The 25,995-nt window shown below is 37.4% G+C and overlaps 1 protein-coding gene across 1 annotated transcript in view; it reads left to right on the top strand.

Moving 5' to 3' along the window:
- Positions 1-24,872, top strand: part of LOC132555732 (fas-binding factor 1 homolog) — a 29,792-nt gene extending 4,920 nt beyond the window's left edge. Inside the window, exons 6-33 of the mRNA XM_060220094.1 lie at positions 506-602; positions 1,884-2,262; positions 2,898-2,993; positions 3,191-3,331; positions 3,544-3,636; positions 4,175-4,492; positions 4,755-4,842; positions 5,157-5,633; positions 5,955-6,050; positions 6,629-6,669; positions 7,050-7,064; positions 7,109-7,326; positions 8,988-9,155; positions 9,225-9,299; positions 9,492-9,608; positions 10,422-10,522; positions 11,144-11,191; positions 12,428-12,586; positions 13,376-13,483; positions 13,694-13,833; positions 14,338-14,456; positions 17,656-17,778; positions 17,918-18,061; positions 19,630-19,848; positions 21,917-22,054; positions 22,319-22,433; positions 22,776-22,978; positions 23,211-24,872. Of these exons, the coding sequence (XP_060076077.1) occupies positions 506-602; positions 1,884-2,262; positions 2,898-2,993; positions 3,191-3,331; positions 3,544-3,636; positions 4,175-4,492; positions 4,755-4,842; positions 5,157-5,633; positions 5,955-6,050; positions 6,629-6,669; positions 7,050-7,064; positions 7,109-7,326; positions 8,988-9,155; positions 9,225-9,299; positions 9,492-9,608; positions 10,422-10,522; positions 11,144-11,191; positions 12,428-12,586; positions 13,376-13,483; positions 13,694-13,833; positions 14,338-14,456; positions 17,656-17,778; positions 17,918-18,061; positions 19,630-19,848; positions 21,917-22,054; positions 22,319-22,433; positions 22,776-22,978; positions 23,211-23,294 (4,120 nt within the window). The 3' untranslated portion in view covers positions 23,295-24,872. The remainder of the gene's footprint in view (positions 1-505; positions 603-1,883; positions 2,263-2,897; positions 2,994-3,190; positions 3,332-3,543; positions 3,637-4,174; positions 4,493-4,754; positions 4,843-5,156; positions 5,634-5,954; positions 6,051-6,628; positions 6,670-7,049; positions 7,065-7,108; positions 7,327-8,987; positions 9,156-9,224; positions 9,300-9,491; positions 9,609-10,421; positions 10,523-11,143; positions 11,192-12,427; positions 12,587-13,375; positions 13,484-13,693; positions 13,834-14,337; positions 14,457-17,655; positions 17,779-17,917; positions 18,062-19,629; positions 19,849-21,916; positions 22,055-22,318; positions 22,434-22,775; positions 22,979-23,210) is intronic.
- Positions 24,873-25,995: the final 1,123 nt, after the last annotated feature.

Raw genomic sequence — 25,995 nt, 5'->3', positions numbered from 1 at the left:
TTCATATTTAACATGTGTTCCTTGTGACAAAACCTTTCTAATGGTACCAATATTTTTGACCATGTGACCTTTGACCTACATTTGAAAATAATATCAAATCATTACCACAATGAAGACATAGTATTTCACAAGGTGTGCATGCAGTTAGACTTACACAGTACAGTTTTAATGTCCCACTCCATAGAGTTTCCTTAATACATCTTGTTTTTCAATCAGTAAATTGGAAAACAGATGGTCACCATTCTAAATACAGTCCTATTGGTGGTCTGATCATTGGCATGCCATTTGTTATACAACAGTCCTATTGGTGGTCTGATCATTGGCATGCCATTTGTTATACAACAGTCCTATTGGTGGTCTGATCATTGGCATGCCATTTGTTATACAAAGTGAAGTGTTAGTTATTGTAACACAGAAGATTTTTGGATCAGCTACATGTGCCCAATTTACAGCAGCTGATCTTATCAAACCTAGAAATGTAATATTTTGTTATCGTTGTTACCAGGGATGATGACTTCTACAGTAACCTGGCAGCCACAGCCGAGGATGATTTGTCTGACGTATCAGAAGCAGATGTCAATCAGGTGGCAAAGAGCATTGCTGTAAGTTTTAACTAGCATTACTTTTATGTCAATCAGGTGGTGAAGAGCATTGCTGTAAGTTTTAACTAGCTTTACTTTTATGTCAGTCAGGTGGCCAGTAATGGCTAATGACGGGGCCAAACTTCCATGGTCATAGGGGCAACACTAAATATGGGAATCAATGTAGTAAATTCCTTAAAAGGTGTCTTCTGAAGGAATGACAGGATAATGTCCAAATTTGGTCTGAATGATCCAGAGGCCTAAGGGATGAGACCAACACCAGAAAATACATTTTTTAAAATCCTTTTTCTGTAAGAATTATTGTATTTTGTGCAGATTTAGACTGAAGCATTCATAGATGAAAGGGATTCAATTCTGATAAATTGTAGGTCTGACCCTGAAGGGGCCAGAGGGATGGGGCCCAGTAGAGGAAAATAGAGGAAGAGTTTTTCTTCTGTTGTGGACAAAAGTATTTAGGTTAAATTTGGGCCAGAGCTTCTAACATGGAAAGGAATTTAGTTTTATTTAAATGATGGGTCTGATCTCTCTGGGGCCTGAGGGGTGGGGCCAAGAAGGCAAGAAAGAGGAAAATATTTCTTTTATTTGGTTGAAGATATTTTGACCAAATTTAGCCAGAACAATCCTTATTGGATGAATGTTTAAGTGTGGGTCTGACTTCCTGAGGGTTAGTGCCTGATAGGAAAAAATGGATATTTGTTTAGATGAAGCATCTTTTACTAAACCATATCAGATGAGTGATACAAGGGGATAATCAACTGCCTATTTGCTTCATTATTGATTTTTTTTATAAATTTGATGGAGTGGGTGACAGGTGGTAAGTGGACGTGATATGCATGAACAATCATTTATATCAATAATCAACACACTTGTCACACTCAATTAAACAACAGTCTTGTGAAGGTATGGTAATTAAGTTATTGTTAGATAGGGTCTAGAATGTTGTAAAAGACTATCCGTGCCCTGCTGATTTCACCTGAACATAATGTTGACTATCACCTGTTGATTTTACTCATTGCTGTTTTCACTGTGTCAGGGATTTCTCCATTCTGACCTTGAGATTTTCTGTCAGGGATTTCTCCATTCTGAGCTTGAGATTTTCTGTCAGGGAGATCCCCATTCTGACCTTGAGATTTTCTGTCAGGGATTTCTCCATTCTGACCTTGAGATTTTCTGTCAGGGATTTCCCCATTCTGACCTTGAGATTTTCTGTAATGAGGATGTGCCAGGCATTTGCCCATTTTGCCATGGAGATATTTGAGGATGTGTCATTTTTTTCTCTAGGATCTTGAAGACATGGATGCTGACCTCTTTGGTGGGTCCATTAAAAAAAAAGGTAGCATTAAGGGAACAAGTGATAGATCCAGCAAACCCAACACCCCAAGACGGGGTAGTACCCCTAGGTCAGCTCGTAACACCACCCCCAGGGCCACATCACCACAGGCCAGAGTGACCTCTCCAACAGGGCCTAACAGAGGCATTTCTGCATCAGCCCGTGTCACCTCTCCGACCAGGACAGAAACACCTACAAGTCCCACAGGGATATCTAGCTCACGTACAGGCAGTGGTAAAAGACGAACTGCAGCAGCTGCAACTTCCAGTTCTTTTTCACCAGCACCTGTACCAGACTACAAGCCTGGCACTGCACCTGGTAAAATGACAGGTAGGTACAAATACCTGTGTATTGTAAAATGACAGGTAGGTACAAATACCTGTGTGTGGTAAAATAATAGGTAGGTACAAATACCTGCGTGTGGTATGATAATAGGTAGGTACAAATACCTGTGTGTGGTATGATAACAGATGTATACATCTTTATTTAAGTAATTGTATAGAATTGAACAAATGACATAGTAATGTCTGTAACTTGTGATTGTTGCCTCTGATTGGGTTTAGTTCACAGATATATCAATCTTGACCATGAGAACATTCTGTACTCGGTATTTTGAGACATTTTCCATGTTATCATTTTGGTATTACAGGGATTATACCACTTCACTGGAACTTTTTTTGTCTCTCTGTGAAATAGTGAGCCATGATGTTCCTGTTCGCCACAGTCCATCAAAAGAACCATTTAACCTGTTCTAGGGAAAGTTTTAAATGTGCCTATATCACCCGACTACATTGTAACCACTTACTAGTTCCACAATACCTCAAAGACATTCCAAATCTTCCATATTGTTTATCAACTTTGAAATTACTGTGATTATGAAATGAAAATATTTCCCTGTAAGCTAGATGTAATTTTCATTAATGTCCACGAATAATTTTTTTTTATTTAATTTTTTAATCTTTTAGATATTGGCTCTGCATCGGAGTCTCTCAAGCCTGGTGTCCATTCAAATGAAAGACCAGGAACTGTTCCTAAAGCTAAGGCAAAGTATGACTTTGGAGGTAGGTACTCTGATACATAGAAGCATTAAGTAAAGTTTGGACCTATTTCTTATCACTGGGGGTAAATGTTTCACTAACAATCATCTGATCTTTCTGTTACACTTTGTCCATAGTTAACAAGATTTTATGATGTATTTACTTGATTTGTGACAGTAACATGTGTTGACATAGATCTGATGATATATGTGATTGTGCAGAGTTTAATGAGGATGACCCACTGGCAGGCCTTATCAGTGATGAAGATGATTCAGCTTCCTGGGCAGCGAAGCCAAAAAAGTCAGTACTGAAAAAACAGAGGTCCTTGGAGGACACACCCTCACCTGCTGAGAAGGAGCAGGGTTAGTATGTCTTCCATTATAATGTTTGGTCTCCTAATCCTGATTATAAGTTGGAGAATGGTGTTCTTGTACAGGAACAGTTTTATTTCCTTTTGGTATAAACCCCTTGTTTGTATCTGTCCTTAATCACTAATATATATACATTAATGTAGCTAATATTTCTTAAATTTTTTTTGGCGTTGTTGGTTAAAATCTATCATGCTTGTTTTTAGTAGAAACTCCAAGACGGAATGTGTATGACCGACCACCTACCAGGAGTGGTGTTTCTAAGTCTGAACCAGTCATAGAAGAAATACCCAAACCAGGTCAGCTCATATACCACACAAGTCTGATAATATTTTATAACAATAGAACTCAGTAACTGTGCCATATGTAACCATCTCATTCTGAAGTTAAATGGTAATATTGATCTCAATAGTGGTATCTCAACATTACAAATCTCCATTACAGGAAGCTGTGTAATTAAACATGTAAAATTATCTGAATAAAAGAAAAAATATGTAAACACTCCAAAACTACTGCAAATAAATCCTTAACTGATTGTAACTATATAATCTACAAGAAATGTTTACTTAAAGTGTGCAGTAATGTTCTGTGATGCCCAGCTGATGGATTTCACAGGAAATACAAGAGTCCAGCCTTAAAATAGTGTTATCAACATGTAAAGATGGCCATGACAACAGCTGGCCTGGTTGATTGGCTCTCAGGATGATGACTAAGTGTTAAAACTAGTCTACATCTTTGATTAAAGACAGTCATCTTTACCTTTTGATAACGTAGTTTAGTCACACAGTAATATATCAGTAATATGAAGATGTATGTATCATTCTGTTTGGTTGGCAGTCTCTCCTCGTAAGGAGGAAGTGGTGAGAAGAGACGATCCTACTCCTATCAAAAAAGATCCTTTACCAGCCAGACGGAAATCCGATGCAGGTCTGTTTAGTGATGATGATGATGACCTCCTGGGAGATTTAGGTATCGATGACAAGCCAACCAAACCTGTCGACAAGGCTCGCTCTGTACACAGTGAAGAGGATGGCCAGCCAGCCAAGGCGATTTTTGATAAACTTCTTGGTAAAGATACAGTCTCCAAGCACTTGGATACCAACAAAGAAAGACGAGAGTTTGTCCTGGATAAAAAATACACTAAAAATGCTGAAGGTTGGTAGTCAATGCTTGTGGAATCTTTACAGGGAATCCTTCTAAGTGAAAAGTATTTATATGTTTTTTTTTGCTTCAAAATATTTCAGACACATTTCAGTCACATCATTAATCATAAATACTGTTCATTAACCGTAACAAACATTTCTATTCTCAATAACATAATGTTCTTGATGTCAGTGTCAAAATGTTTGTTTTCCTGATGTTAAGAATGTAAGTGTCTCCTTATGGGAAGTGCAATATTAAAATTTTAAATATGCAGATGAAGAGGATGACTTTCTATTTGGAGCCTACCAGCCCTCAGCTGCATCCACTCAGGGATCCCGGCCTAACTCACGTCGATCTGTTCGGTCAGTGTCTCCAAACAATCCACAGACTTCACAATACAGAACATAATAGAAAGTCATTACCATAATAATGGAGCTCAAAACATTAACGTCTAACTTTACCAGGCTTATGTAAAATGGTCTTTCTTCTTTTTTTTTATATCAGAGTGGTAAAAAGTATTTGTGACAAATTGATCTGGTAACATAATTTAAAGCTTATTGACCTGGTAAGGGAATGTGTGACTTACTGATCTGATTTGCCACAAACATAAAATTTCATTAATTTTTGATACTGTTCAATAATCTAGGTATTATCTTTTAATATCATTCACATTTAGATTCCAAGATGAGGATGACATCTTTGGTATAAGTGAACGTCCTCCCTCTCGGGGACGATCCCCAGCCACAAAGAAGCCGGATGACATGGACTGGTTGGACATGACTGTCAGTAAGCCAGCCATAAAACCTACCACTCCTGAGAAGTCTACTCCCAAACCAACCACAACAGAAAAATCTAAGCCTACTATTGACAACACTGGGCCATCTAAGCCTCAACAGGAGAAGTTTGTCAACAAATCCGATCCGATGGACTGGCTGGAGAAACTGAAACAGGACAATATGGCTGACGATCCTGCCTTCATGGCTGATGTCAGTCCACCATCAGAGCCCAGGGAGGACACAAAGTTGTCTGTGACTGACTTCCAACAGAAAAAGAAGGAAGGGAAGGACTTGAAACAGCAGGAAAGCTGGATGGACAGTGGAGGAGATGATTACCTAGGGCTGGGGAAAGAGATTGATCCAGACTCACTCCTAAAGTAAGTCTGGTTGGTCTCTCTGGTGATGTGTAGAAAATGGAGATAAAGACTTTTTGATAGATTTGATTTCAAGGGATTTTATTTTATATTTTCGTTTAGGAAAGTGTTGTTTTTGAGAAATGAATAATTGCTTCAAGCTGAGGAAAAATATTCTCAATGTTGATGTGTAAGGGCTCTGAAATGGTTCCTGGAAACCTTTTATACAAAGTTGAGGTATAACCAGTTAATGTTCTGTTTGGGATGAGGGATGTCTACTCTGTCTATTTTGGCAATCACTGATTTGTCAAGTGCAGCTTTCTGTAATAAAATGTTGATTTACAGATCTAAAACAAAAGTGCCAACATTTGGTGGAGCCGATAGAAACTCTGAGAAAATGGCAGACCTTTTCTCCACTGGTCCTTCAAAACCAGAAAAAAGGTATCTACTTGATGTGTCCATTCTAAATCAGTTTTTTTAAGTCTACACAAATGTCAAATCTGACAAAAAAGAAAGTTCCTTTTTTTTTTTGAATGAGTTCAAAAAATCCTTTTAGGCTGAACATAGGTTTTTATAAGCTATTCATGAATTAATTCTACCTTGAAATTTGGAAAATGGGAGTAAAGCTTGATTTGAAGAATTAATTTACCAACTGTAATTTTTGAAAGGACTTAAAATCTGACAATTTCACCAAGATGTATCATAGGACAAGATTACCTACAGTAAGATCACTTTGGAAACATCAACAATAGAAAACAAAATCAGAAATTAGAACATTACTTCAAATTTCTATAAAGAGTTATGAAAATTGTTCTAAAGAAAGCAATGTCTTTAAATCATTTTATTTGAGAAAATGTTGGATATGATTTTAAAATACTTTTTCCCCAACATGACATTGCAACTCTCTTCAGAGTTCAATGTATTTGTTTTCATCCAGAGCAGTTGTAAATGATCAAACCTTTACCATGTCTACATTAAAATAATTTCAGTGGATAATTTTTGATTGATTTGATTCTCAGTTCTCCGTTTTTTGATCGTGGACTACCACCAAAACCAGACCGTCAGAAAGGTATGCTTGTTGCTTGAGGTGTATTGTAGACCATTCTCTATTGTTCTTTTACAATACATTGTACTTAGTATTTATAACATTGCAAAATTTTTATGACAACTTTTCTGTTTACCATTCAAGTTTGGTTTGTCACTAGAAAGGTTCAATTGGTTATTAGCAAAGTTTGTCACTGATGAGCCAAGTTTGTCACAGTAAAGATTGATTTGTCACTGAAAATTTTAGTTTGTTGCTGTATAATTAGAAAGGCTTGCACTAGTTTCAAAAAAATCTTTTACTTATTATAGAAATTCTTTCAATTCAGATATTATCTTTAAAACCTGTGAAAATATTCAGTTATAAAACTGAAAGTAGGAAATTCTGTTACTGTTAAGTTTCAAAACAGGTGAGTGTGCCCAGTAATTTGATACAGAATTACAATTGTTATTAACAGTCGCTGAAGAGGAAACCATGCTGTCACTAGGGAGCCCAAGGGTCCCCCTCTCCTCACAAATTGGTCAGCTGGGAAAGCTGGACAATGACACTGATTATTTTGGTTCACCCCAACAGAAGTCACCAGACACTGCTGTTCAGACTGACTTCTTCAGTTTTGACAAAAGTAGGAGAGGAAGTGAGTCAGTAACAGTGCCTCAAGGTCAGGCTGATCTACAGGTAAATGTGATATAGATATATAGATCTATGACAACAAACTTTTACACATGTAGACTTTTTACTTAGACTATACAGGATGTGTATGGATCACTAAGCTGGCGTTGACCTTGTCAGTAAACAAAGATTTTTGTGCTTAACTTCAATTAGTTTTCTTAGCCCTTCAATTTCAAACATCATTCTTTACTTTACTGAAAGTGCTTGCAGAATTTGACAGACAGGTCTGATGGTGAAAACTTAGAGGTCATTCATATTATAGATGGAATAAAATGGTTTCCAAGGAACAACTTGAGTTTCCTGGTGCATGTTGAACTACTGAGTCTTTTGATATTTATGCTCACTGAAGGAAGAAAAATGATGTGCACAAGAACCATCACTCTTTTTTGCATGATTAAGGAGTTATTGCCCTGTGTTATTTTTCATACTTAAATTTTGGACTATAAACTGTCTCTGACTGCCCTTGTTTTATCACTAGTCTAAATGTTGATGTTTTTGGTCTCAGTATAAGATTTGATACTAATTGTCCCAGTCTAAATGTTTTTGGCCTCATTCGAAGGTTTGATCCTTATTGTCCCAGTCTAAATGTTTTTGGCCTCAGTCTAAGGTTTAATCCTTATTGTCCCAGTCTAAATGTTTTTGGCCTCAGTCGAAGGTTTGATACTTATTGTCCCAGTCTAAATGTTTTTGGCCTCATTCTAAGGTTTGATACTTATTGTCCCAGTCTAAATGTTTTTGGCCTCAGTCTTAGGTTTAATCCTTATTGTCCCAGTCTAAATGTTTTTGGCCTCAGTCTAAGGTTTGATCCTTATTGTCCCAGTCTAAATGTTTTTGGCCTCAGTCTAAGGTTTGATACTTATTGTCCCAATCTAAATGTTTTTGGCCTCAGTCGAAGGTTTGATCCTTATTGTCCCAGTCTAAATGTTTTTGGCCTCAGTCTAAGGTTTGATCCTTATTGTCCCAGTCTAAATGTTTTTGGCCTCAGTCGAAGGTTTGATCCTTATTGTCCCAGTCTAAATGTTTTTGGCCTCATTCTAAGGTTTAATCCTTATTGTCCCAGTCTAAATGTTTTTGGCCTCATTCGAAGGTTTGATCCTTATTGTCCCAGTCTAAATGTTTTTGGCCTCAGTCTTAGGTTTAATCCTTATTGTCCCAGTCTAAATGTTTTTGGCCTCAGTCTTAGGTTTAATCCTTATTGTCCCAGTCTAAATGTTTTTGGCCTCAGTCTAAGGTTTGATCCTTATTGTCCCAGTCTAAATGTTTTTGGCCTCAGTCGAAGGTTTGATCCTTATTGTCCCAGTCTAAATGTTTTTGGCCTCATTCTAAGGTTTAATCCTTATTGTCCCAGTCTAAATGTTTTTGGCCTCAGTCTAAGGTTTGATCCTTATTGTCCCAGTCTAAATGTTTTTGGCCTCAGTCTTAGGTTTAATCCTTATTGTCCCAGTCTAAATGTTTTTGGCCTCATTCTAAGGTTTAATCCTTATTGGCCCAGTCTTAATGTTTTTGGCCTCAGTCTAAGGTTTGTTAGCTTTGTAACATTATGCCTAAGATATCAATGTTCCTATTAAGAATTCTAAAGTTGTGAAGGTGAAACTGATCGCAGTTTAAGGATGGAATGTTGAAGTTCTTCATACTTGTTTCATGTTTGAATGTCCATCTTTAAGCAGTATCCTTATGTTCACACTCCCCAGAACTCCTTCCATCAACTACCTGCCCAGCAAGAGGTCATAGGTCAACAACAAACCATGGTACAGCAGCAACAACAAGCTGCAATGCAGCTACACCAACAAGTGAACATTCAACAACCGGCAGCATTACAGCAACAACAACAGGCAGTGTTACAACAGCAACAACAACAACAACAGGCAGCTTTACAACAACAACAGCAGTCAGCATTACAACAGAATTTCATTCAACAACAGTCACAACTGCAGCAGATGATGTCAGACCTCCAGAAACAATATGAAACTTCACTCAAGGTCAGCCATCGTCTCTGTGGCCAACATTTCTCTGTTTTGTATTGTTTGTAATAGTTTTATAGATGTTTGTTCTGATATATTAAAGCCGAGGAGAAATAGATACCAACAAACTTTCTTCTGAAAATTTCTGAATTAAAATGATTCAGTTGAAGTATGATTTAGTCTTTTTGAGCTAATAAATTTGTATTGTAGACACCAGTATCAGGTGCGCCATCTATGCCTGGAATTTCCCCATTGATGGGTTTGGGTGTAGGGACCAGTGTGATGTTGACAGATCCTCCAAAGTCTCTAATGGAAGCTGAGGCTCGTGTAAGTAAACAATCTCTAAGGTCAAGGCTGAGGCTCATGTAAGTTAACAATCTATAAGGTCAAGGCTGAGGCTCATGTAAGTAAACAATCTATAAGGTCAAGGCTGAGGCTCGTGTAAGTAAACAATCTCTAAGGTCAAGGCTGAGGCTCGTGTAAGTAAACAATCTCTAAGGTCAAGGCTGAGGCTCATGTAAGTAAACAATCTCTAAGGTCAAGGCTGAGGCTCATGTAAATAAACAATTTATAAAGTCAAGGCTGAAGCTTGTGTAAGTAAACAGTCTATAAGGTCAAGGCTGAGGCTTATGTAAGTAAACAATCTATAAGGTCAAGGCTGAGGCTTGTGTAAGTAAACAATCTATAAGGTCAAGGCTGAGGCTCATGTAAGTAAACAATCTATAAGGTCAAGGCTGAGGCTCATGTAAGTTAACAATCTATAAGGTCAAGGCTGAGGCTCATGTAAGTAAACATTCTACAAAGTCAAGGCTGAGATTATGATAGGGAAGTGTCCCTCAAGTCAAGTTGTAGTCAAAGGTCAACTCACATTTCTCAAAGTCAAGGCGGAATCCTGAAACATTTAAGTAATGAATCATGTAGGTCGTAAGAAATTTGTGAATAAGTTTTTGTTAGGTATTTTCACATGAATTCATAGCATGTTTAACAGGCATATGCCTAAGTAAATACTAAACAGTTACGTTTTAAGCATTTGCTGAGTACAAAAATAACTTGATATGTAAATTTATATGTATATTTTTATTCTAAAGCTTTTTTTTATTTATTTTTTTTGTATTTGTTTATTTCTTTTATGAATGGTAGATTCGAAAGCTTGAGATTGAGAGGGATTATGTTCAGTCAATTCTTGATTCAACAAAGCGTCGTTCCGAGGAGGAAATAGAAGCTGTGGAAAATTCTTACAAGTGAGTATCACCTGGTACATATTAAGTAAAACATTAAAGACCATAACTATCAGCCATAAAAGGTTTTATGTCATATAAAGTATTAGTCTGTGACAAGCTTTAAAAAGATTCCTATAGTCAACGCTGTATCTTTATAGTAAAAATAAAGTAAATGACATGTTCACTCCAGCTGAGTAATAGTCAACTGGGATCTGTGTTGTATAACCATATATATACTTAACTGGGATCTGTGTTGTATAACCATATATATACTTAACTGGGATCTGGGTGTGTGTGTGTTTATATATTTTATTAATCACACAATTGATAAGAACAAACAACTTTGAAGTTACCTTCACTGAAGATAAGCTACCTAAATGTACATCCTATACTTGGCAGAAACAACTTGCGGCCATCTGTTTTTTTTATATCATCCATTAAAAGACCAAGAAGCCTACTTTTGAATTCATACTATCTAGTCTAGTCTGTTTCACAAGAATTCAAGAGAATGTTTTTTCCTGTTCATTAACACTAATTAACAATCAGAATTACTCATATCTCTTCTATATATTATATATGTACACTGATATGTTTCTGTATTAGACAATACACTGTAAATAAAGTAAAAATTTATTGTTACAGGAGCAGAATGAAACATATAGAAGAAACCAACAAAAGTATAGTAGACAGGTATGTTTATAGTAGACAGGTATGTTTATAGTAGACAGGTATGTTTATAGTAGACAGGTATGTTTATAGTAGACAGGTATGTTAATAGTAGACAGGTATGTTTATAGTAGACAGGTATGTTTATAGTAGACAGGTATGTTTATAGTAGACAGGTAAGTTCATAGTAGACAGGTATGTTTATAGTAGACAGGTAGGTTTATAGTAGACAGGTATGTTTATAGTAGACAGGTATGGTTACAGTAGACAGGTAAGTTTATAGTAGACAGGTAGGTTTAGAGTGGATAGGTATATTTAAAGTAGACAAGTATGTTTATAGTAGACATGTATATTTATAGTAGACAGGTATGTTTATAGTAGACATGTATATTTATAGTAGACAGGTATGTTTATAGTAGGCAGGTATATTTATAGTGGACAGGTATGGTTACAGTAGACAGGTAAGTTTATAGTAGACAGGTATGTTTATAGTAGACAGGAATTTTTATAGTAGACAGGTATGCTTATAGTAGACAGGTATATTTGTAGTGGACAGGTATATTTAAATTAGACAGGTATATTTATAGTAGACAGGTAAGTTTATAGTAGACAGGTATGTTTATAGTGGACAGGAATTTTTATAGTAGACAGGTATGCTTATAGTAGACAGGTATATTTGTAGTGGACAGGTATATTTAAATTAGACAGGTATATTTATATTAGACATGTATGTTAATAGTAGACAGGTATATTTAAAGTAGACAGGTATGTTTATAGTAGACAGGTATATTTAAAGTAGACAGGTATGTTTATAGTAGACAGGTATATTTATAGTAGACAGGTATATTTATAGTAGACAGGTATGTTTATAGTAGACAGGTATATTTATAGTAGACAGGTATGTTTATAGTAGACAGGTATGTTTATAGTAGACAGGTATGTTTATAGTAGACAGGTAGACAGGTATGTTTATAGTAGACAGGTATGTTTATAGTAGACAGGTATGTTTATAGTAGACAGGTATGTTTATAGTAGACAGGTATGTTTATAGTATACAGGTATGTTTATAGTAGACAGGTATATTTATAGTAGACAGCAAGTAGACAGGTATATTTATAGTAGACAGGTATGTTTATAGTAGACAGGTATATTTATAGTAGACAGGTATATTTATAGTAGACAGGTATGTTTATAGTAGACATGTATATTTAAAGTAGACAAGTAGGTATAATTTCTATTTTTGTTATGATTAATCTGAAGATTGAAGGAAGAAAATAGCCAGATGTTGAATCAGCACACGTCTCGTATAAGGAGTTTAGAGGAGGAAAAGTCCAACATAAACACTCAGCTGTATCGCAGGATAGAGGAGCTGGAGCGTGACCGTGCAGAAGAATTAGAAAAGGTCAAACAAACACACAGGTAAAGTCTAAATGTGAAATAGACTCTCAAGTAAATATAAAACACACTCCCACGGGGAGATTTACAGGTAAATATAAGACAGATTTACAGGTTAATATTAGACAGACATACAGGTAAATATTAGATAGATTTACAGGTTAATTTAAGACAGACTTACAGGTAAATATTAGACAGATTTACAGGTAAATATAAGAAAGATTTACATGTAAATATAAGACAAACTTACAAGTAAATATTAGACAGACTTACAGGTAAATATTAGACAGACTTACAAGTAAATATTAGACAGACTTACAGGTAAATATTAGACAGACTTACAGGTAAATATTAGATAGATTTACAGGTTAATTTAAGACAGATTTACAGGTAAATATTAGACAGACTTACAGGTAAATATAAGAAAGATTTACATGTAAATATAAGACAAACTTACAAGTAAATATTAGACAGACTTACAGGTAAATATTAGACAGACTTACAAGTAAATATTAGACAGACTTACAGGTAAATATTACAGACTTACAGGTAAATATTAGACAGACTTACAGGTAAATATTACAGACTTACAGGTAAATATTATTTAGATTTGCAGGTAATTTTTAGAACATTAGACAATCATTAGCATTTGTGGAGACAAGGATTTGAACAAATAACAAATTGGTAAGGAAGTCCAGCAAACTGTTGGTGAAGGTTAATCAGGAATTTTAAAATACCTCAGCTGATGATTTCTTTATATTATTTAGGTAAAATATTCTATGAATGAATGAAAAAAATGTTTGTGCTTTACAGAAAAGTTCTAGCAGAATTAAAAGAGGACCACAACAATTCTTTGCAACGACTGAAGCAGGCCAAGGACCAACAAATAGAGGCTGCCGCCACTTCTCATGATACTACAAAGTAGGTCACAGTAGTTAAAAAACCAGGAAGTAGGTGACTATATCTGTACCATATCTCCTAGAGTATAACTTATTCTTTGTTTTTCACAATTAGTATCTCAAAACCATGATCACTTTAAGTCAATAATTACAATAGAAAGACATTATATCTGATCACTGAAGACAGGTGTAAACTCCAGTTTTCAGTAAGGATAGTGTATTCCTGTTACAGGTCATTAGTGGCAGCTGTGACACTGATTGAAAATAATGCTCGTGACCTTGGAGAGCTCCAAATGAAGGTCAATAGCTGGCATAGTCAGGGTCTGGATGAACGGGAGATCATCACCAGATCAAAGGACGAGCAGCTTCGCAGTAAGTATCCTGGGGGATGTGTTTGTCACTGACGAGGAGACATGTTTACATGTAAGTAGGGAAGTGGGGCAAGGAGTTCCCTCAATATCTTATATACTGACAGTCAAAATTCAATCGTTAAAGACAGGTTTACTTACCTCTCTTGTCCCACCTGTAGGACTAAAGCCATTAAACCATGCTTTGTATTTTGCTTCGTAGTGTACAGAGTATCCTGAGTAATTATAGTAATAGACTGCACTTTAAGAAAAAGGTTTAACTGCAATAATCAGACATATTAGATTTACACTAAGTGTATTTGATCGTGGCTGTAGCCCGAATGTAAGATCTAGAGAAGGGATGTGACTTACAACGTATAAGTGACTCTATCTTTTACTTAGTGTACTGTACAGTCATTAATTTTCAGAGGGAAGAGGGGGGGGTATAGTTATCCATGAAATCAGGTGTCAATAAAAATTGGGCCAAACAAAAAAAATGAATGTTGTTATAGGCTACCTCTTTTTTCAGTCCTACAGGAAAGACTCGCCAAACAACAAGATGACAATGATCAGGAGCGCCAAAGGTTGAACGACCTGACCAACCGTTTAGAAGCACAACTTAGGGAGCAGAATCGTCAGCTAGATGAGGTTGGTTGTTAATTACCTTGTTTTATGTCCTGAGATATGTCAGTGACTGTCTCCAGTGTTTTCTGTGTGATATAATGGGGTTGTTTTATGCCCTGAGATATGTCAGTGACTGTCTCCAGTGTTTTCTGTGTGATATAATGGGGTTGTTTTATGCCCTGAGATATGTCAGTGACTGTCTCCAGTGTTTTCTGTGTGATATAATGGGGTTGTTTTATGCCCTGAGATATGTCAGTGACTGTCTCCAGTGTTTTCTGTGTAATGTAATGGGGTTGTTTTATGTCCTGAGATATGTCAGTGACTGTCTCCAGTGTTTTCTGTGTGATGTAATGGGGTTGTCAATTACCTGGTTTTATGCCCTGAGATATGTCAGTGACTGTCTCCAGTGTTTTCTGTGTGATGTAATGGGGTTGTTTTATGCCCTGAGATATGACAGTAACTGTCTCCAGTGTTTTCTGTGTGATGTAATGGGGTTGTTTTATGTCCTGAGATATGTCAGTGACTGTCTCCAGTGTTTTCTGTGTGATGTAATGGGGTTGTCAATTACCTGGTTTTATGCCCTGAGATATGTCAGTGACTGTCTCCAGTGTTTTCTGTGTGATGTAATGGGGTTGTTTTATGCCATGAGATATGACAGTAACTGTCTCCAGTGTTTTCTGTGTGATGTAATGGGGTTGTCAATTACCTTGTTTTATGCCCTGAGATATGTCAGTGACTGTCTCCAGTGTTTTCTGTGTGATGTAATGGGGTTGTTTTATGCCCTGAGATATGTCAGTAACTGTCTCCAGTGTTTTCTGTGTGATGTAATGGGGTTGTTTTATGTCCTGAGATATGTCAGTAACTGTCTCCAGTGTTTTCTGTGTGATGTAATGGGGTTGTCAATTACCTTGTTTTATGCCCTGAGATATGTCAGTGACTGTCTCCAGTGTTTTCTGTGTGATGTAATGGGGTTGTTTTATGTCCTGAGATATGTCAGTAACTGTCTCCAGTGTTTTCTGTGTGATATAATGGGGTTGTTTTATGCCCTGAGATATGTCAGTAACTGTCTCCAGTGTTTTCTGTGTGATGTAATGGGGTTGTCAATTACCTTGTTTTATGCCCTGAGATATGTCAGTGACTGTCTCCAGTGTTTTCTGTGTGATATAATGGGGTTGTTTTATGCCCTGAGATATGTCAGTGACTGTCTCCAGTGTTTTCTGTGTAATGTAATGAGTTTGTTAATTACCTTGTTTTATGCCCTGAGATATGTCAGTGACTGTCTCCAGTGTTTTCTGTGTAATGTAATGAGTTTGTTAATTACCTTGTTTTATGCCCTGAGATATGTCAGTGACTGTCTCCAGTGTTTTCTGTGTTATATAATGGGGTTGTTTTATGTCCTGAGATATGTCAGTGACTGTCTCCAGTGTTTTCTGTGTTATGTAATGAGTTTGTTAATTACCTTGTTTTATGCCCTGAGATATGTCAGTGACTGTCTCCAGTGTTTTCTGTGTAATGTAATGGGGTTGTTTTATGTCCTGAGATATGTCAGTGACTGTCTCCAGTGTTTTCTGTGTAATGTAATGGGGTTGTTTTATGCCCTGAGATATGTCAGTGACTGTCTCCAGTGTTTTCTGTGTGATGTAATGGGGTTGTTTTATGCCCTGAGATATGTCAGTGACTGTCTCCAGTGTTTTCTGTGTGATATAATGGGGTTGTTTTATGCCCTGAGATATGTCAGTGACTGTCTCCAGTGTTTTCTGTGTGATATAATGGGGTTGTTATGTCAGTGACTGTCTCCAGTGTTTTCTGTGTGATATAATGGGGTTGTTTTATGCCCTGAGATATGTCAGTGACTGTCTCCAGTGTTTTCTGTGTGATATAATGGGGTTGTTTTATGCCCTGAGATATGTCAGTGACTGTCTCCAGTGTTTTCTGTGTTATGTAATGAGTTTGTTAATTACCTTGTTTTATGTCCTGAGATATGTCAGTGACTGTCTCCAGTGTTTTCTGTGTGATATAATGGGGTTGTTTTATGCCCTGAGATATGTCAGTAACTGTCTCCAGTGTTTTCTGTGTGATATAATGGGGTTGTTTTATGCCCTGAGATATGTCAGTAACTGTCTCCAGTGTTTTCTGTGTGATATAATGGGGTTGTTTTATGTCCTGAGATATGTCAGTAACTGTCTCCAGTGTTTTCTGTGTGATGTAATGGGGTTGTTTTATGCCATGAGATATGTCAGTAACTGTCTCCATTGTTTTCTGTGTGATGTAATGGGGTTGTCAATTACCTTGTTTTATGCCCTGAGATATGTCAGTGACTGTCTCCAGTGTTTTCTGTGTGATGTAATGGGGTTGTCAATTACCTTGTTTTATGCCCTGAGATATGTCAGTGACTGTCTCCAGTGTTTTCTGTGTAATGTAATGGGGTTGTCAATTACCTTGTTTTATGCCCTGAGATATGTCAATGACTGTCTCCAGTGTTTTCTGTGTGATGTAATGGGGTTGTTTTATGCCCTGAGATATGTCAGTGACTGTCTCCAGTGTTTTCTGTGTAATGTAATGAGTTTGTTAATTACCTTGTTTTATGCCCTGAGATATGTCAGTGACTGTCTCCAGTGTTTTCTGTGTAATGTAATGAGTTTGTTAATTACCTTGTTTTATGCCCTGAGATATGTCAGTGACTGTCTCCAGTGTTTTCTGTGTGATCTAATGAGTTTGTTAATTACCTTGTTTTATGTCCTGAGATATTCAAATATCAACAGTCAAACACACAGGATCAACCACAAGATATAATCTCTTACTATAAGGTTGATATATAAGATATATGTAGATATAATGTTGAAGTTGATGAGATACAAGGAAATTTAATTGATAATTAATGAAAGAAGACATTACATTTTGCCTGATTTCAACATTTCGACACCAAGAGCTGATAATGATGTTTTGTTTTACTCAGGACTTTCTTTAAACAATTCAGCTGTTGTTTACTGTTTACAAGTTTTGACTCTTCAGATAAAATTCAGTTACTTATGAAATTTCATTTGTGGCAACCTCTTAGAATTGTAAAATATTGTAGCATACAAAACTCACACCTATATATACAGAGTTAAAGCCCTTGTTAATACTTTATAGTGAAGTTTTATACTTTATAGTGAAGTTTGGATGGATTGCACAGACACTGTAGATGGCTAGTGAGAATACAGGACTTTAATTGCTTTTTTAGGAACGATGGAAAGCAAAGCAGGAACAGAATCGTCTTCATACTCTGCAGGTAGCTCTCGAAGAAGAACGACAACTGTGGACTGAACAGCAGGCTAGGGATAGAGCTAGTATAGAGAAAACAAGGGTGAGTATACAGGAAGGTTTCCAGGACACTGACTTAAATTAGTCAGGGATGTGGCCAACATGGAGATGTTATAAAGACACTAATTCAGCTTGGAACACAGTTACTCTGTATAATTTATTCAAAACCATGTTTATTGCAGGAAACATTATTGGAAGATGAGAAATCCTTGTTATCACAGCTTCATCGTGAGCGTCAGTCCTTGGCAGAGGAACGGATGCAGTTTAATGTCACACAACAAATCCAGAAGGATGAAACAGAACAGTACACCATGAAGCTAGCTCATGTGAGTAAAGTTATCATTAAGATATACATAATATACTAGCTTTTTATATCATTTTTGTATTGATCTTTAGAGCACACTAGTGTCATTTTCTGAGTTTCTTATTTAAAATCTGTTTGATTTTGATGAAGGTTGGTCCAAAAGTTAAATTAGCAGTTTTTAGCCCACCATCTAATAGACGGTGGGTTATTCAAATCGCCCTGCGTCCGTGGTCCGTCCGTCCGTAAACAATTCTTGTTACCGCTATTTCTGGAAAAGTACTGGATGGATCTTTCTCAAATTTCATATGCAGGTTCCCCTTGGTCCTATTTTGGACTGATTCGAATTCAAGATGGCCGACAGTCAGCCATCTTGGATTTTGGAAGTAAAAGTTTGTTACTGCAATTTCTTGGAAAGTACTGGATGGATCTTTCTCAAATTTCATATGCAGTTTCCCCTTGGTCCCTGGTTGTGCATTGTACCTTTTTTGGACTGATTCGAATTCAAGATGGCAGACAGGTGGCCATCTTGGATTTTGAATGTAAAAGTTTGTTACTGCTATTTCTTGGAAAGTACTGGATGGATCTTTCTCAAATTTCATATGCAGGTTCCCTTTGGTTCCAAGTTGTGCATTATACCTTTTTGGACTGATCCGAAATCAAGATGGCAGACAGGCAGCCATCTTGGATTTTGAGAGTAAAATCTTGTTACTGCTATATCTGAGGAAGTACTGGATGGATCCTTCTGATATTTCATAGATATTGGTTTCCCTTGGTCCCTAGTTGTGCATTGTACCTTTTTTGGACTGATTTGAAATCAAGGTGGCCCACAGGCAGCCATCTTGGATGTCGACAGTAATACAGCACAAGCATATTGTCCATTATCCACCTGTAACTGACTGCTATCTAATAATACTTTGGGATCTTTTTCAAATGATATTTGCTAATAGGTGCTTCATAAAAATATCTTGTGCCATCATTGAGTACATTCAATGAAGACCAGTTCATGTACATTTACAACACCTGTAACAAACAAAAACAAATAAACAAATCTTCAAGAACTGAAAACAGATCCTCAAATGGTGGGTGCCAAAATCCCTCTGGGATCTCTTGTTAAGTCATTGATTGTTAAAATTGGTCAAGATGATTTTTTTTAATGTAATATATTATATAACTATTTTGAATTGATGCCCCCTTTCAATCTCTCCATTGTAAGATATCTTTACAGACTTAAGTGTGTCATTAATGTGACCAAATACAAAATGTAAAAGACAGGAAAAGTTTTCAATATAGTTGTATTTGAGGAGCACTCCACAGTTCCACAGACAACCTTGTTTTTGGGGAGCACTCCACAGTTCCACAGACAACCTTGTTTTTGGGGAGCACTCCACAGTTCCACAGACAACTTTGTTTTTGGGGAGCACTCCATAGTTCCACAGACAATCTTGTTTTTGGGGAGCACTCCACAGTTCCACAGACAACCTTGTTTTTGGGGAGCACTCCACAGTTCCACAGACAATCTTTTTAGAATGTTCTTTAGTCCTGATGTAAAACGTAGGAAAAGTAATTGTGAATATATTGACACCATTCCAGGCAAAGGCAGAGTATGAAGCCACTATGAAGGCTATCTCTGGGGAGAAGAACAAGATGTATGAACGGAGACAGGAACTGCAGACAATAGAAGACCGTGTGAGGGATGAACAGAGGAAACTGGAGAGGGATGAAGACAGATGGCGCAGTAAGCAGGAAGACTTCGAGGAAACAGCTGCCACACTGAAGGCAAAGTCAGAAGAGGTGGATGAGATGTACATGGTGAGGATTATAATACAGGATTGAATGATCACTTATCAGCATCAAATAGAATTTGTTATACTTAATAAGAACATCAGAGCCTGGAACCCAAAAGATATTACTGCATTTGAATTTGAAGTGTAAGTTTAGGTAGTAATGAATTTGGTAGTACTACATGGTGGTATGTCAGTTAGAAGTTGTCCTCTGTTATATGTGTAAGTTTAGGTAGTACTACATGGTGGTATGTCAGTTAGAAGTTGTCCTCTGTTATATGTGTAAGTTTAGGTAGTACTACATGGTGGTATGTCAGTTAGAAGTTGTCCTCTGTTATATGTGTAAGTTTAGGTAGTACTACATGGTGGTATGTCAGTTAGAAGTTGTCCTCTGTTATATGTGTAAGTTTAGGTAGTACTACATGGTGGTATGTCAGTTAGAAGTTGTCCTCTGTTATATGTGTAAGTTTAGGTAGTACTACATGGTGGTATGTCAGTTAGAAGTTGTCCTCTGTTATATGTGTAAGTTTAGGTAGTACTACATGGTGGTATGTCAGTTAGAAGTTGTCCTCTGTTATATGTGTAAGTTTAGGTAGTACTACATGGTGGTATGTCAGTTAGAAGTTGTCCTCTGTTATATGTGTAAGTTTAGGTAGTACTACATGGTGGTATGTCAGTTAGAAGTTGTCCTCTGTTATATGTGTAAGTTTAGGTAGTACTACATGGTGGTATGTCAGTTAGAAGTTGTCCTCTGTTATATGTGTAAGTTTAGGTAGTACTACATGGTGGTATGTCAGTTAGAAGTTGTCCTCTGTTATATGTGTAAGTTTAGGTAGTAATGAATTTGGTAGTACTACATGGTGGTATGTCAGTTAGAAGTTGTCCTCTGTTATATGTGTAAGTTTAGGTAGTACTACATGGTGGTATGTCAGTTAGAAGTTGTCCTCTGTTATATGTGTAAGTTTAGGTAGTACTACATGGTGGTATGTCAGTTAGAAGTTGTCCTCTGTTATATGTGTAAGTTTAGGTAGTACTACATGGTGGTATGTCAGTTAGAAGTTGTCCTCTGTTATATGTGTAAGTTTAGGTAGTACTACATGGTGGTATGTCAGTTAGAAGTTGTCCTCTGTTATATGTGTAAGTTTAGGTAGTACTACATGGTGGTATGTCAGTTAGAAGTTGTCCTCTGTTATATGTGTAAGTTTAGGTAGTACTACATGGTGGTATGTCAGTTAGAAGTTGTCCTCTGTTATATGTGTAAGTTTAGGTAGTACTACATGGTGGTATGTCAGTTAGAAGTTGTCCTCTGTTATATGTGTAAGTTTAGGTAGTACTACATGGTGGTATGTCAGTTAGAAGTTGTCCTCTGTTATATGTGTAAGTTTAGGTAGTACTACATGGTGGTATGTCAGTTAGAAGTTGTCCTCTGTTATATGTGTAAGTTTAGGTAGTACTACATGGTGGTATGTCAGTTAGAAGTTGTCCTCTGTTATATGTGTAAGTTTAGGTAGTACTACATGGTGGTATGTCAGTTAGAAGTTGTCCTCTGTTATATGTGTAAGTTTAGGTAGTACTACATGGTGGTATGTCAGTTAGAAGTTGTCCTCTGTTATATGTGTAAGTTTAGGTAGTACTACATGGTGGTATGTCAGTTAGAAGTTGTCCTCTGTTATATGTGTAAGTTTAGGTAGTACTACATGGTGGTATGTCAGTTAGAAGTTGTCCTCTGTTATATGTGTAAGTTTAGGTAGTACTACATGGTGGTATGTCAGTTAGAAGTTGTCCTCTGTTATATGTGTAAGTTTAGGTAGTACTACATGGTGGTATGTCAGTTAGAAGTTGTCCTCTGTTATATGTGTAAGTTTAGGTAGTACTACATGGTGGTATGTCAGTTAGAAGTTGTCCTCTGTTATATGTGTAAGTTTAGGTAGTACTACATGGTGGTATGTCAGTTAGAAGTTGTCCTCTGTTATATGTGTAAGTTTAGGTAGTACTACATGTATGTCAGTTAGAAGTTGTCCTCTGTTATATGTGTAAGTTTAGGTAATACTACATGTATGTCAGTTAGAAATTTTCCTCTGTTAAATGTGTAACAGGAAGCCCAGAAAAAGTTCGAGGAGGGAGAACAGGCACTGCTGGAGGCGCGGTCGTTGGAGAGTGAAGACAAAATGAGGATGGACAGCATACAGGATCAGATTCAGATACTACGGGTCAAAGAAAAGGAGATTGCCGAGGTCAGAATAAATTGTTCTAGTAACAATATCATATCACATGGCTTTTCTTCAGGGCAGATTCATAATTTCTCCTTTATATCTAGAAATCTTGTATTAATGATGGAGACACAACATGTTATGATAAACAATAAGTATTCACCAGTAGAAACACTCTAACATATCAGATAACTGATAGTTTTAAGTTGATTAGAAATAATATATTAATCTTAAAGTTGTTTTCTGTGTATGACCAGAAAAATTAATATTTTAGTTTAATTTGAACAGGAAAAGCTACGTCTGTCCCGAGAGAAGAAGGAGGTAGAAAACCTAAGGTTTACATTGCTCTGTCCAAACTGTCGCACGCCCAGAGGAGACAGTATGAATATTATCCCACCTCAAGGTACAGTATGATGATAGCATGGTACCCACTGTTAAACCCAGGTTATATACAGTATGATGACAGCATGGTACTCACTGTTAAACCCAGGTTATATACAGTATGATGACAGCATGGTTACCCACTGTTAAACCCAGGTTATATACAGTATGATGACAGCATAGTACTCACTGTTAAACCCAGGTTATATACAGTATGATGACAGCATGGTAGCCACTGTTAAACCCAGGTTATATACAGTATGATGACAGCATGGTTACCCACTGTTAAACCCAGGTTATGTACAGTACGATGATAGCATGGTGATTGTAGTAATGTAGTAAAGTATGGATTTCTTTATTGTAGTGCCAATGGAGAGTATGCCTCAGATGACAAACCAGACATCGCCTTCTTACATTGGAAATGGGTACAATGCAGTGTCCAGACAGATGGTGTCACATCAAGTCCCCAGTCCATCAATACAGATGTCACTGAATTCTGTCCAGTCCATCACAGAGACCATCAAGGCAGATCGATCAGTACGTATGTGGAAGGTGGAAGCCATGAAGGTAGGTATAAATAGATAAATCATGTCAGGTTTGTCATATCTGTATCAGTAATTCTAAATGATGTCCAATTCTAGGTATAACCGGGAATCAATTTACATAAACTATCAGTGAAGATTTTGTTGTCGTTATTTTTTAATCAGTGCAGACACACTGGTATAGAATTGAAAACTCACTTGTGCCATCCTGTAAATTTTGACTTTTGTAACAGATAGTGGACAATTTGATTTTTCAGGACCAGAAGTACCTGGATGAACAGAACATGTTCCTCTATACACTGAGACATATGCCTTACAACAAGACATCAACAAACTCCTGATGATGGCACCACAAGTATCAGCAACATTGTTCACAATTATATCCAAGTTGGCCAACGAATGACCTATATGGTGGTATCTGTTTCAGACCAAGCATGTGGTGTTTATATTTATCCCTATAGTTGGCAGCTCTTCATTAAAGAATCTCCACATCACATATCTAGCTAGTCAAAGAGTGTGACTGTATCAGAGAAAACAGCATCATGTTGCTGGTCTGTGATAGCCAAACACAAATTAACACTTACTTGTTTTAATTCCATCACATTTACATAATCTTGGACACATGGCCAGAAGATCTATGTGAAGGGTAAAAATGTACTCTGTATGAGATCATCAGACCTTATGTACACTGAGACAGTCAGATCTGTGTGAAGGGTTATAATGTACGCTGAGACAGTCAGATCTGTGTGAAAGGTTATAATGTACACTGAGACAGTCAGACCTGTGTGAAGGATTATAATGTACACTGAGACAGTCAGACCTGTGTGAAGGGTTATAATGTACACTGAGACAGTCAGATCTGTGTGAAAGGTTATAATGTACACTGAGACAGTCAGACCTGTGTGAAGGATTATAATGTACACTGAGACAGTCAGACCTGTGTGAAGGGTTATAATGTACACTGAGACAGTCAGATCTGTGTGAAAGGTTATAATGTACACTGAGACAGTCAGACCTGTGTGAAGGGTTATAATGTACACTGAGACAGTCAGATCTGCGTGAAGGGTAATAATGTACACTGACACAGTCAGATCTGCGTGAAGGGTTATAATGTACACTGAGACAGTCAGATCTGTGTGAAGGGTTATAATGTACACTGAGACAGTCAGACTTGTGTGTGGGGTTATAATGTAGGCTGAGACAGTCAGACCTGTGTGTGGGGTTATAATGTAGGCTGAGACAGTCAGACCTGTGTGAAGGGTTATGATGTACTCTGGTAAAAGGACTGATTTAGCATATTATGTATTTTTTAGTTTGATAAGTAGACATATAAAATATGCTGTCTTTAAGAGAAATGTAGAAGTAGTGATGATTTTATGATAACAAACCCACCTCCGTGCCTGTAACAGTTAAGTTGTTGCCAAAGTGGTGAATTCCATTCTCTTTTAATGATGTCCAAAGCATTTTGTAGAGTGTTTTACTTTTATAGATGTATCAGGGAATTAGAGCACTGATGGAATATTCTTACAATGATGTACGTATGACGACAGATTCTACGTACGACGACAGATTCTACGTACATTGACAGATTCTACGTATGATGACAGATTCTACGTATGACAACAGATTCTACGATAAATGTCAATTGATGTTACATGTGTATGTACACATGGTGACTGACTATTGATTTAATTTTTATGAATTTTTGTAAAATTTACAAAACATATTTATACAGGTTAGTGACTTTAGCAAATAGCATTAGGGGTAAGAGAGGCAGCTCATCTGGGGACGAGTAACAGACCAACGGGGGACAAGGGGCTACATAGAGTGTAGTGACAGACCAACGGGGGACAAGGGGCTACATAGAGTGTAGTGACAGACCAACAGGGGACAAGGGGCTACATAGAGTGTAGTGACAGACCAACAGGGGACAAGGGGCTACATAGAGTGTAGTGACAGACCAACGGGGGACAAGGGGCTACATAGAGTGTAGTGACAGACCAACGGGGGACAAGGGGCAAGGGGCTACATAGAGTGACATCCACAAGGGGCTACATAGAGTGACATCCACAAGGGGCTACATAGAGTGACATCCACAAGGGGCTACATAGAGTGTAGTGACAGACCAACGGGGGACAAGGGGCAAGGGGCTACATAGAGTGACATCCACAAGGGGCTACATAGAGTGACATCCACAAGGGGCTACATAGAGTGACATCCACAAGGGGCTACATAGAGTGACATCCACAAGGGGCTACATAGAGTGACATCCACAAGGGGCTACATAGAGTGACATCCACAAGGGGCTTCATAGAGTGACATCCACAAGGGGCTTCATAGAGTGACATCCACAAGGGGCTTCATAGAGTGACATCCACAAGGGGCTACATAGAGTGACATCCACAAGGGGCTTCATAGAGTGACATCCACAAGGGGCTACATAGAGTGACATCCACAAGGGGCTTCATAGAGTGACATCCACAAGGGGCTTCATAGAGTGACAACCACAAGGGGCTTCATAGAGTGACATCCACAAGGGGCTTCATAGAGTGACATCCACAAGGGGCTACATAGAGTGACATCCACAAGGGGCTTCATAGAGTGACAACCACAAGGGGCTACATAGAGTGACAACCACAAGGGGCTACATAGAGTGACATCCACAAGGGGCTACATAGAGTGACATCCACAAGGGGCTTCATAGAGTGACATCCACAAGGGGCTTCATAGAGTGACATCCACAATCTTACTAGATATTTCTCAGTGGAACTTATTTACTGACGACCGAGGGTATTCATGTCTTACAGATGTTTTAAAGTTATACATCGAGTTGAAGAGAAACTTGTGGATCTTAGTTTTGTATGTATGCTAGTGTATACTAAATATAACAAACTAATGTACAAAAGTGAATACTAGATGTTAAAATTTGTGGTTTACAAGCAAATGATAAATTCTGATGTCTACAAGAGGATTCTAGAGGTCTTTTCATACAGGATTGTACTACATGTTAAATTCTGATGTCTACATGAGGATTCTAGATGT

Source organism: Ylistrum balloti, unplaced genomic scaffold (genome assembly GCF_031769215.1).
Source record: "Ylistrum balloti isolate Yb309-2 unplaced genomic scaffold, AGI_CSIRO_Ybal_v1 Utg370512, whole genome shotgun sequence".
Taxonomy (NCBI): domain Eukaryota; kingdom Metazoa; phylum Mollusca; class Bivalvia; order Pectinida; family Pectinidae; genus Ylistrum; species Ylistrum balloti.
The sequence above is the reverse complement of the archived record's forward strand: the minus strand, read 5'-3'. Positions and strand labels throughout refer to the sequence as shown.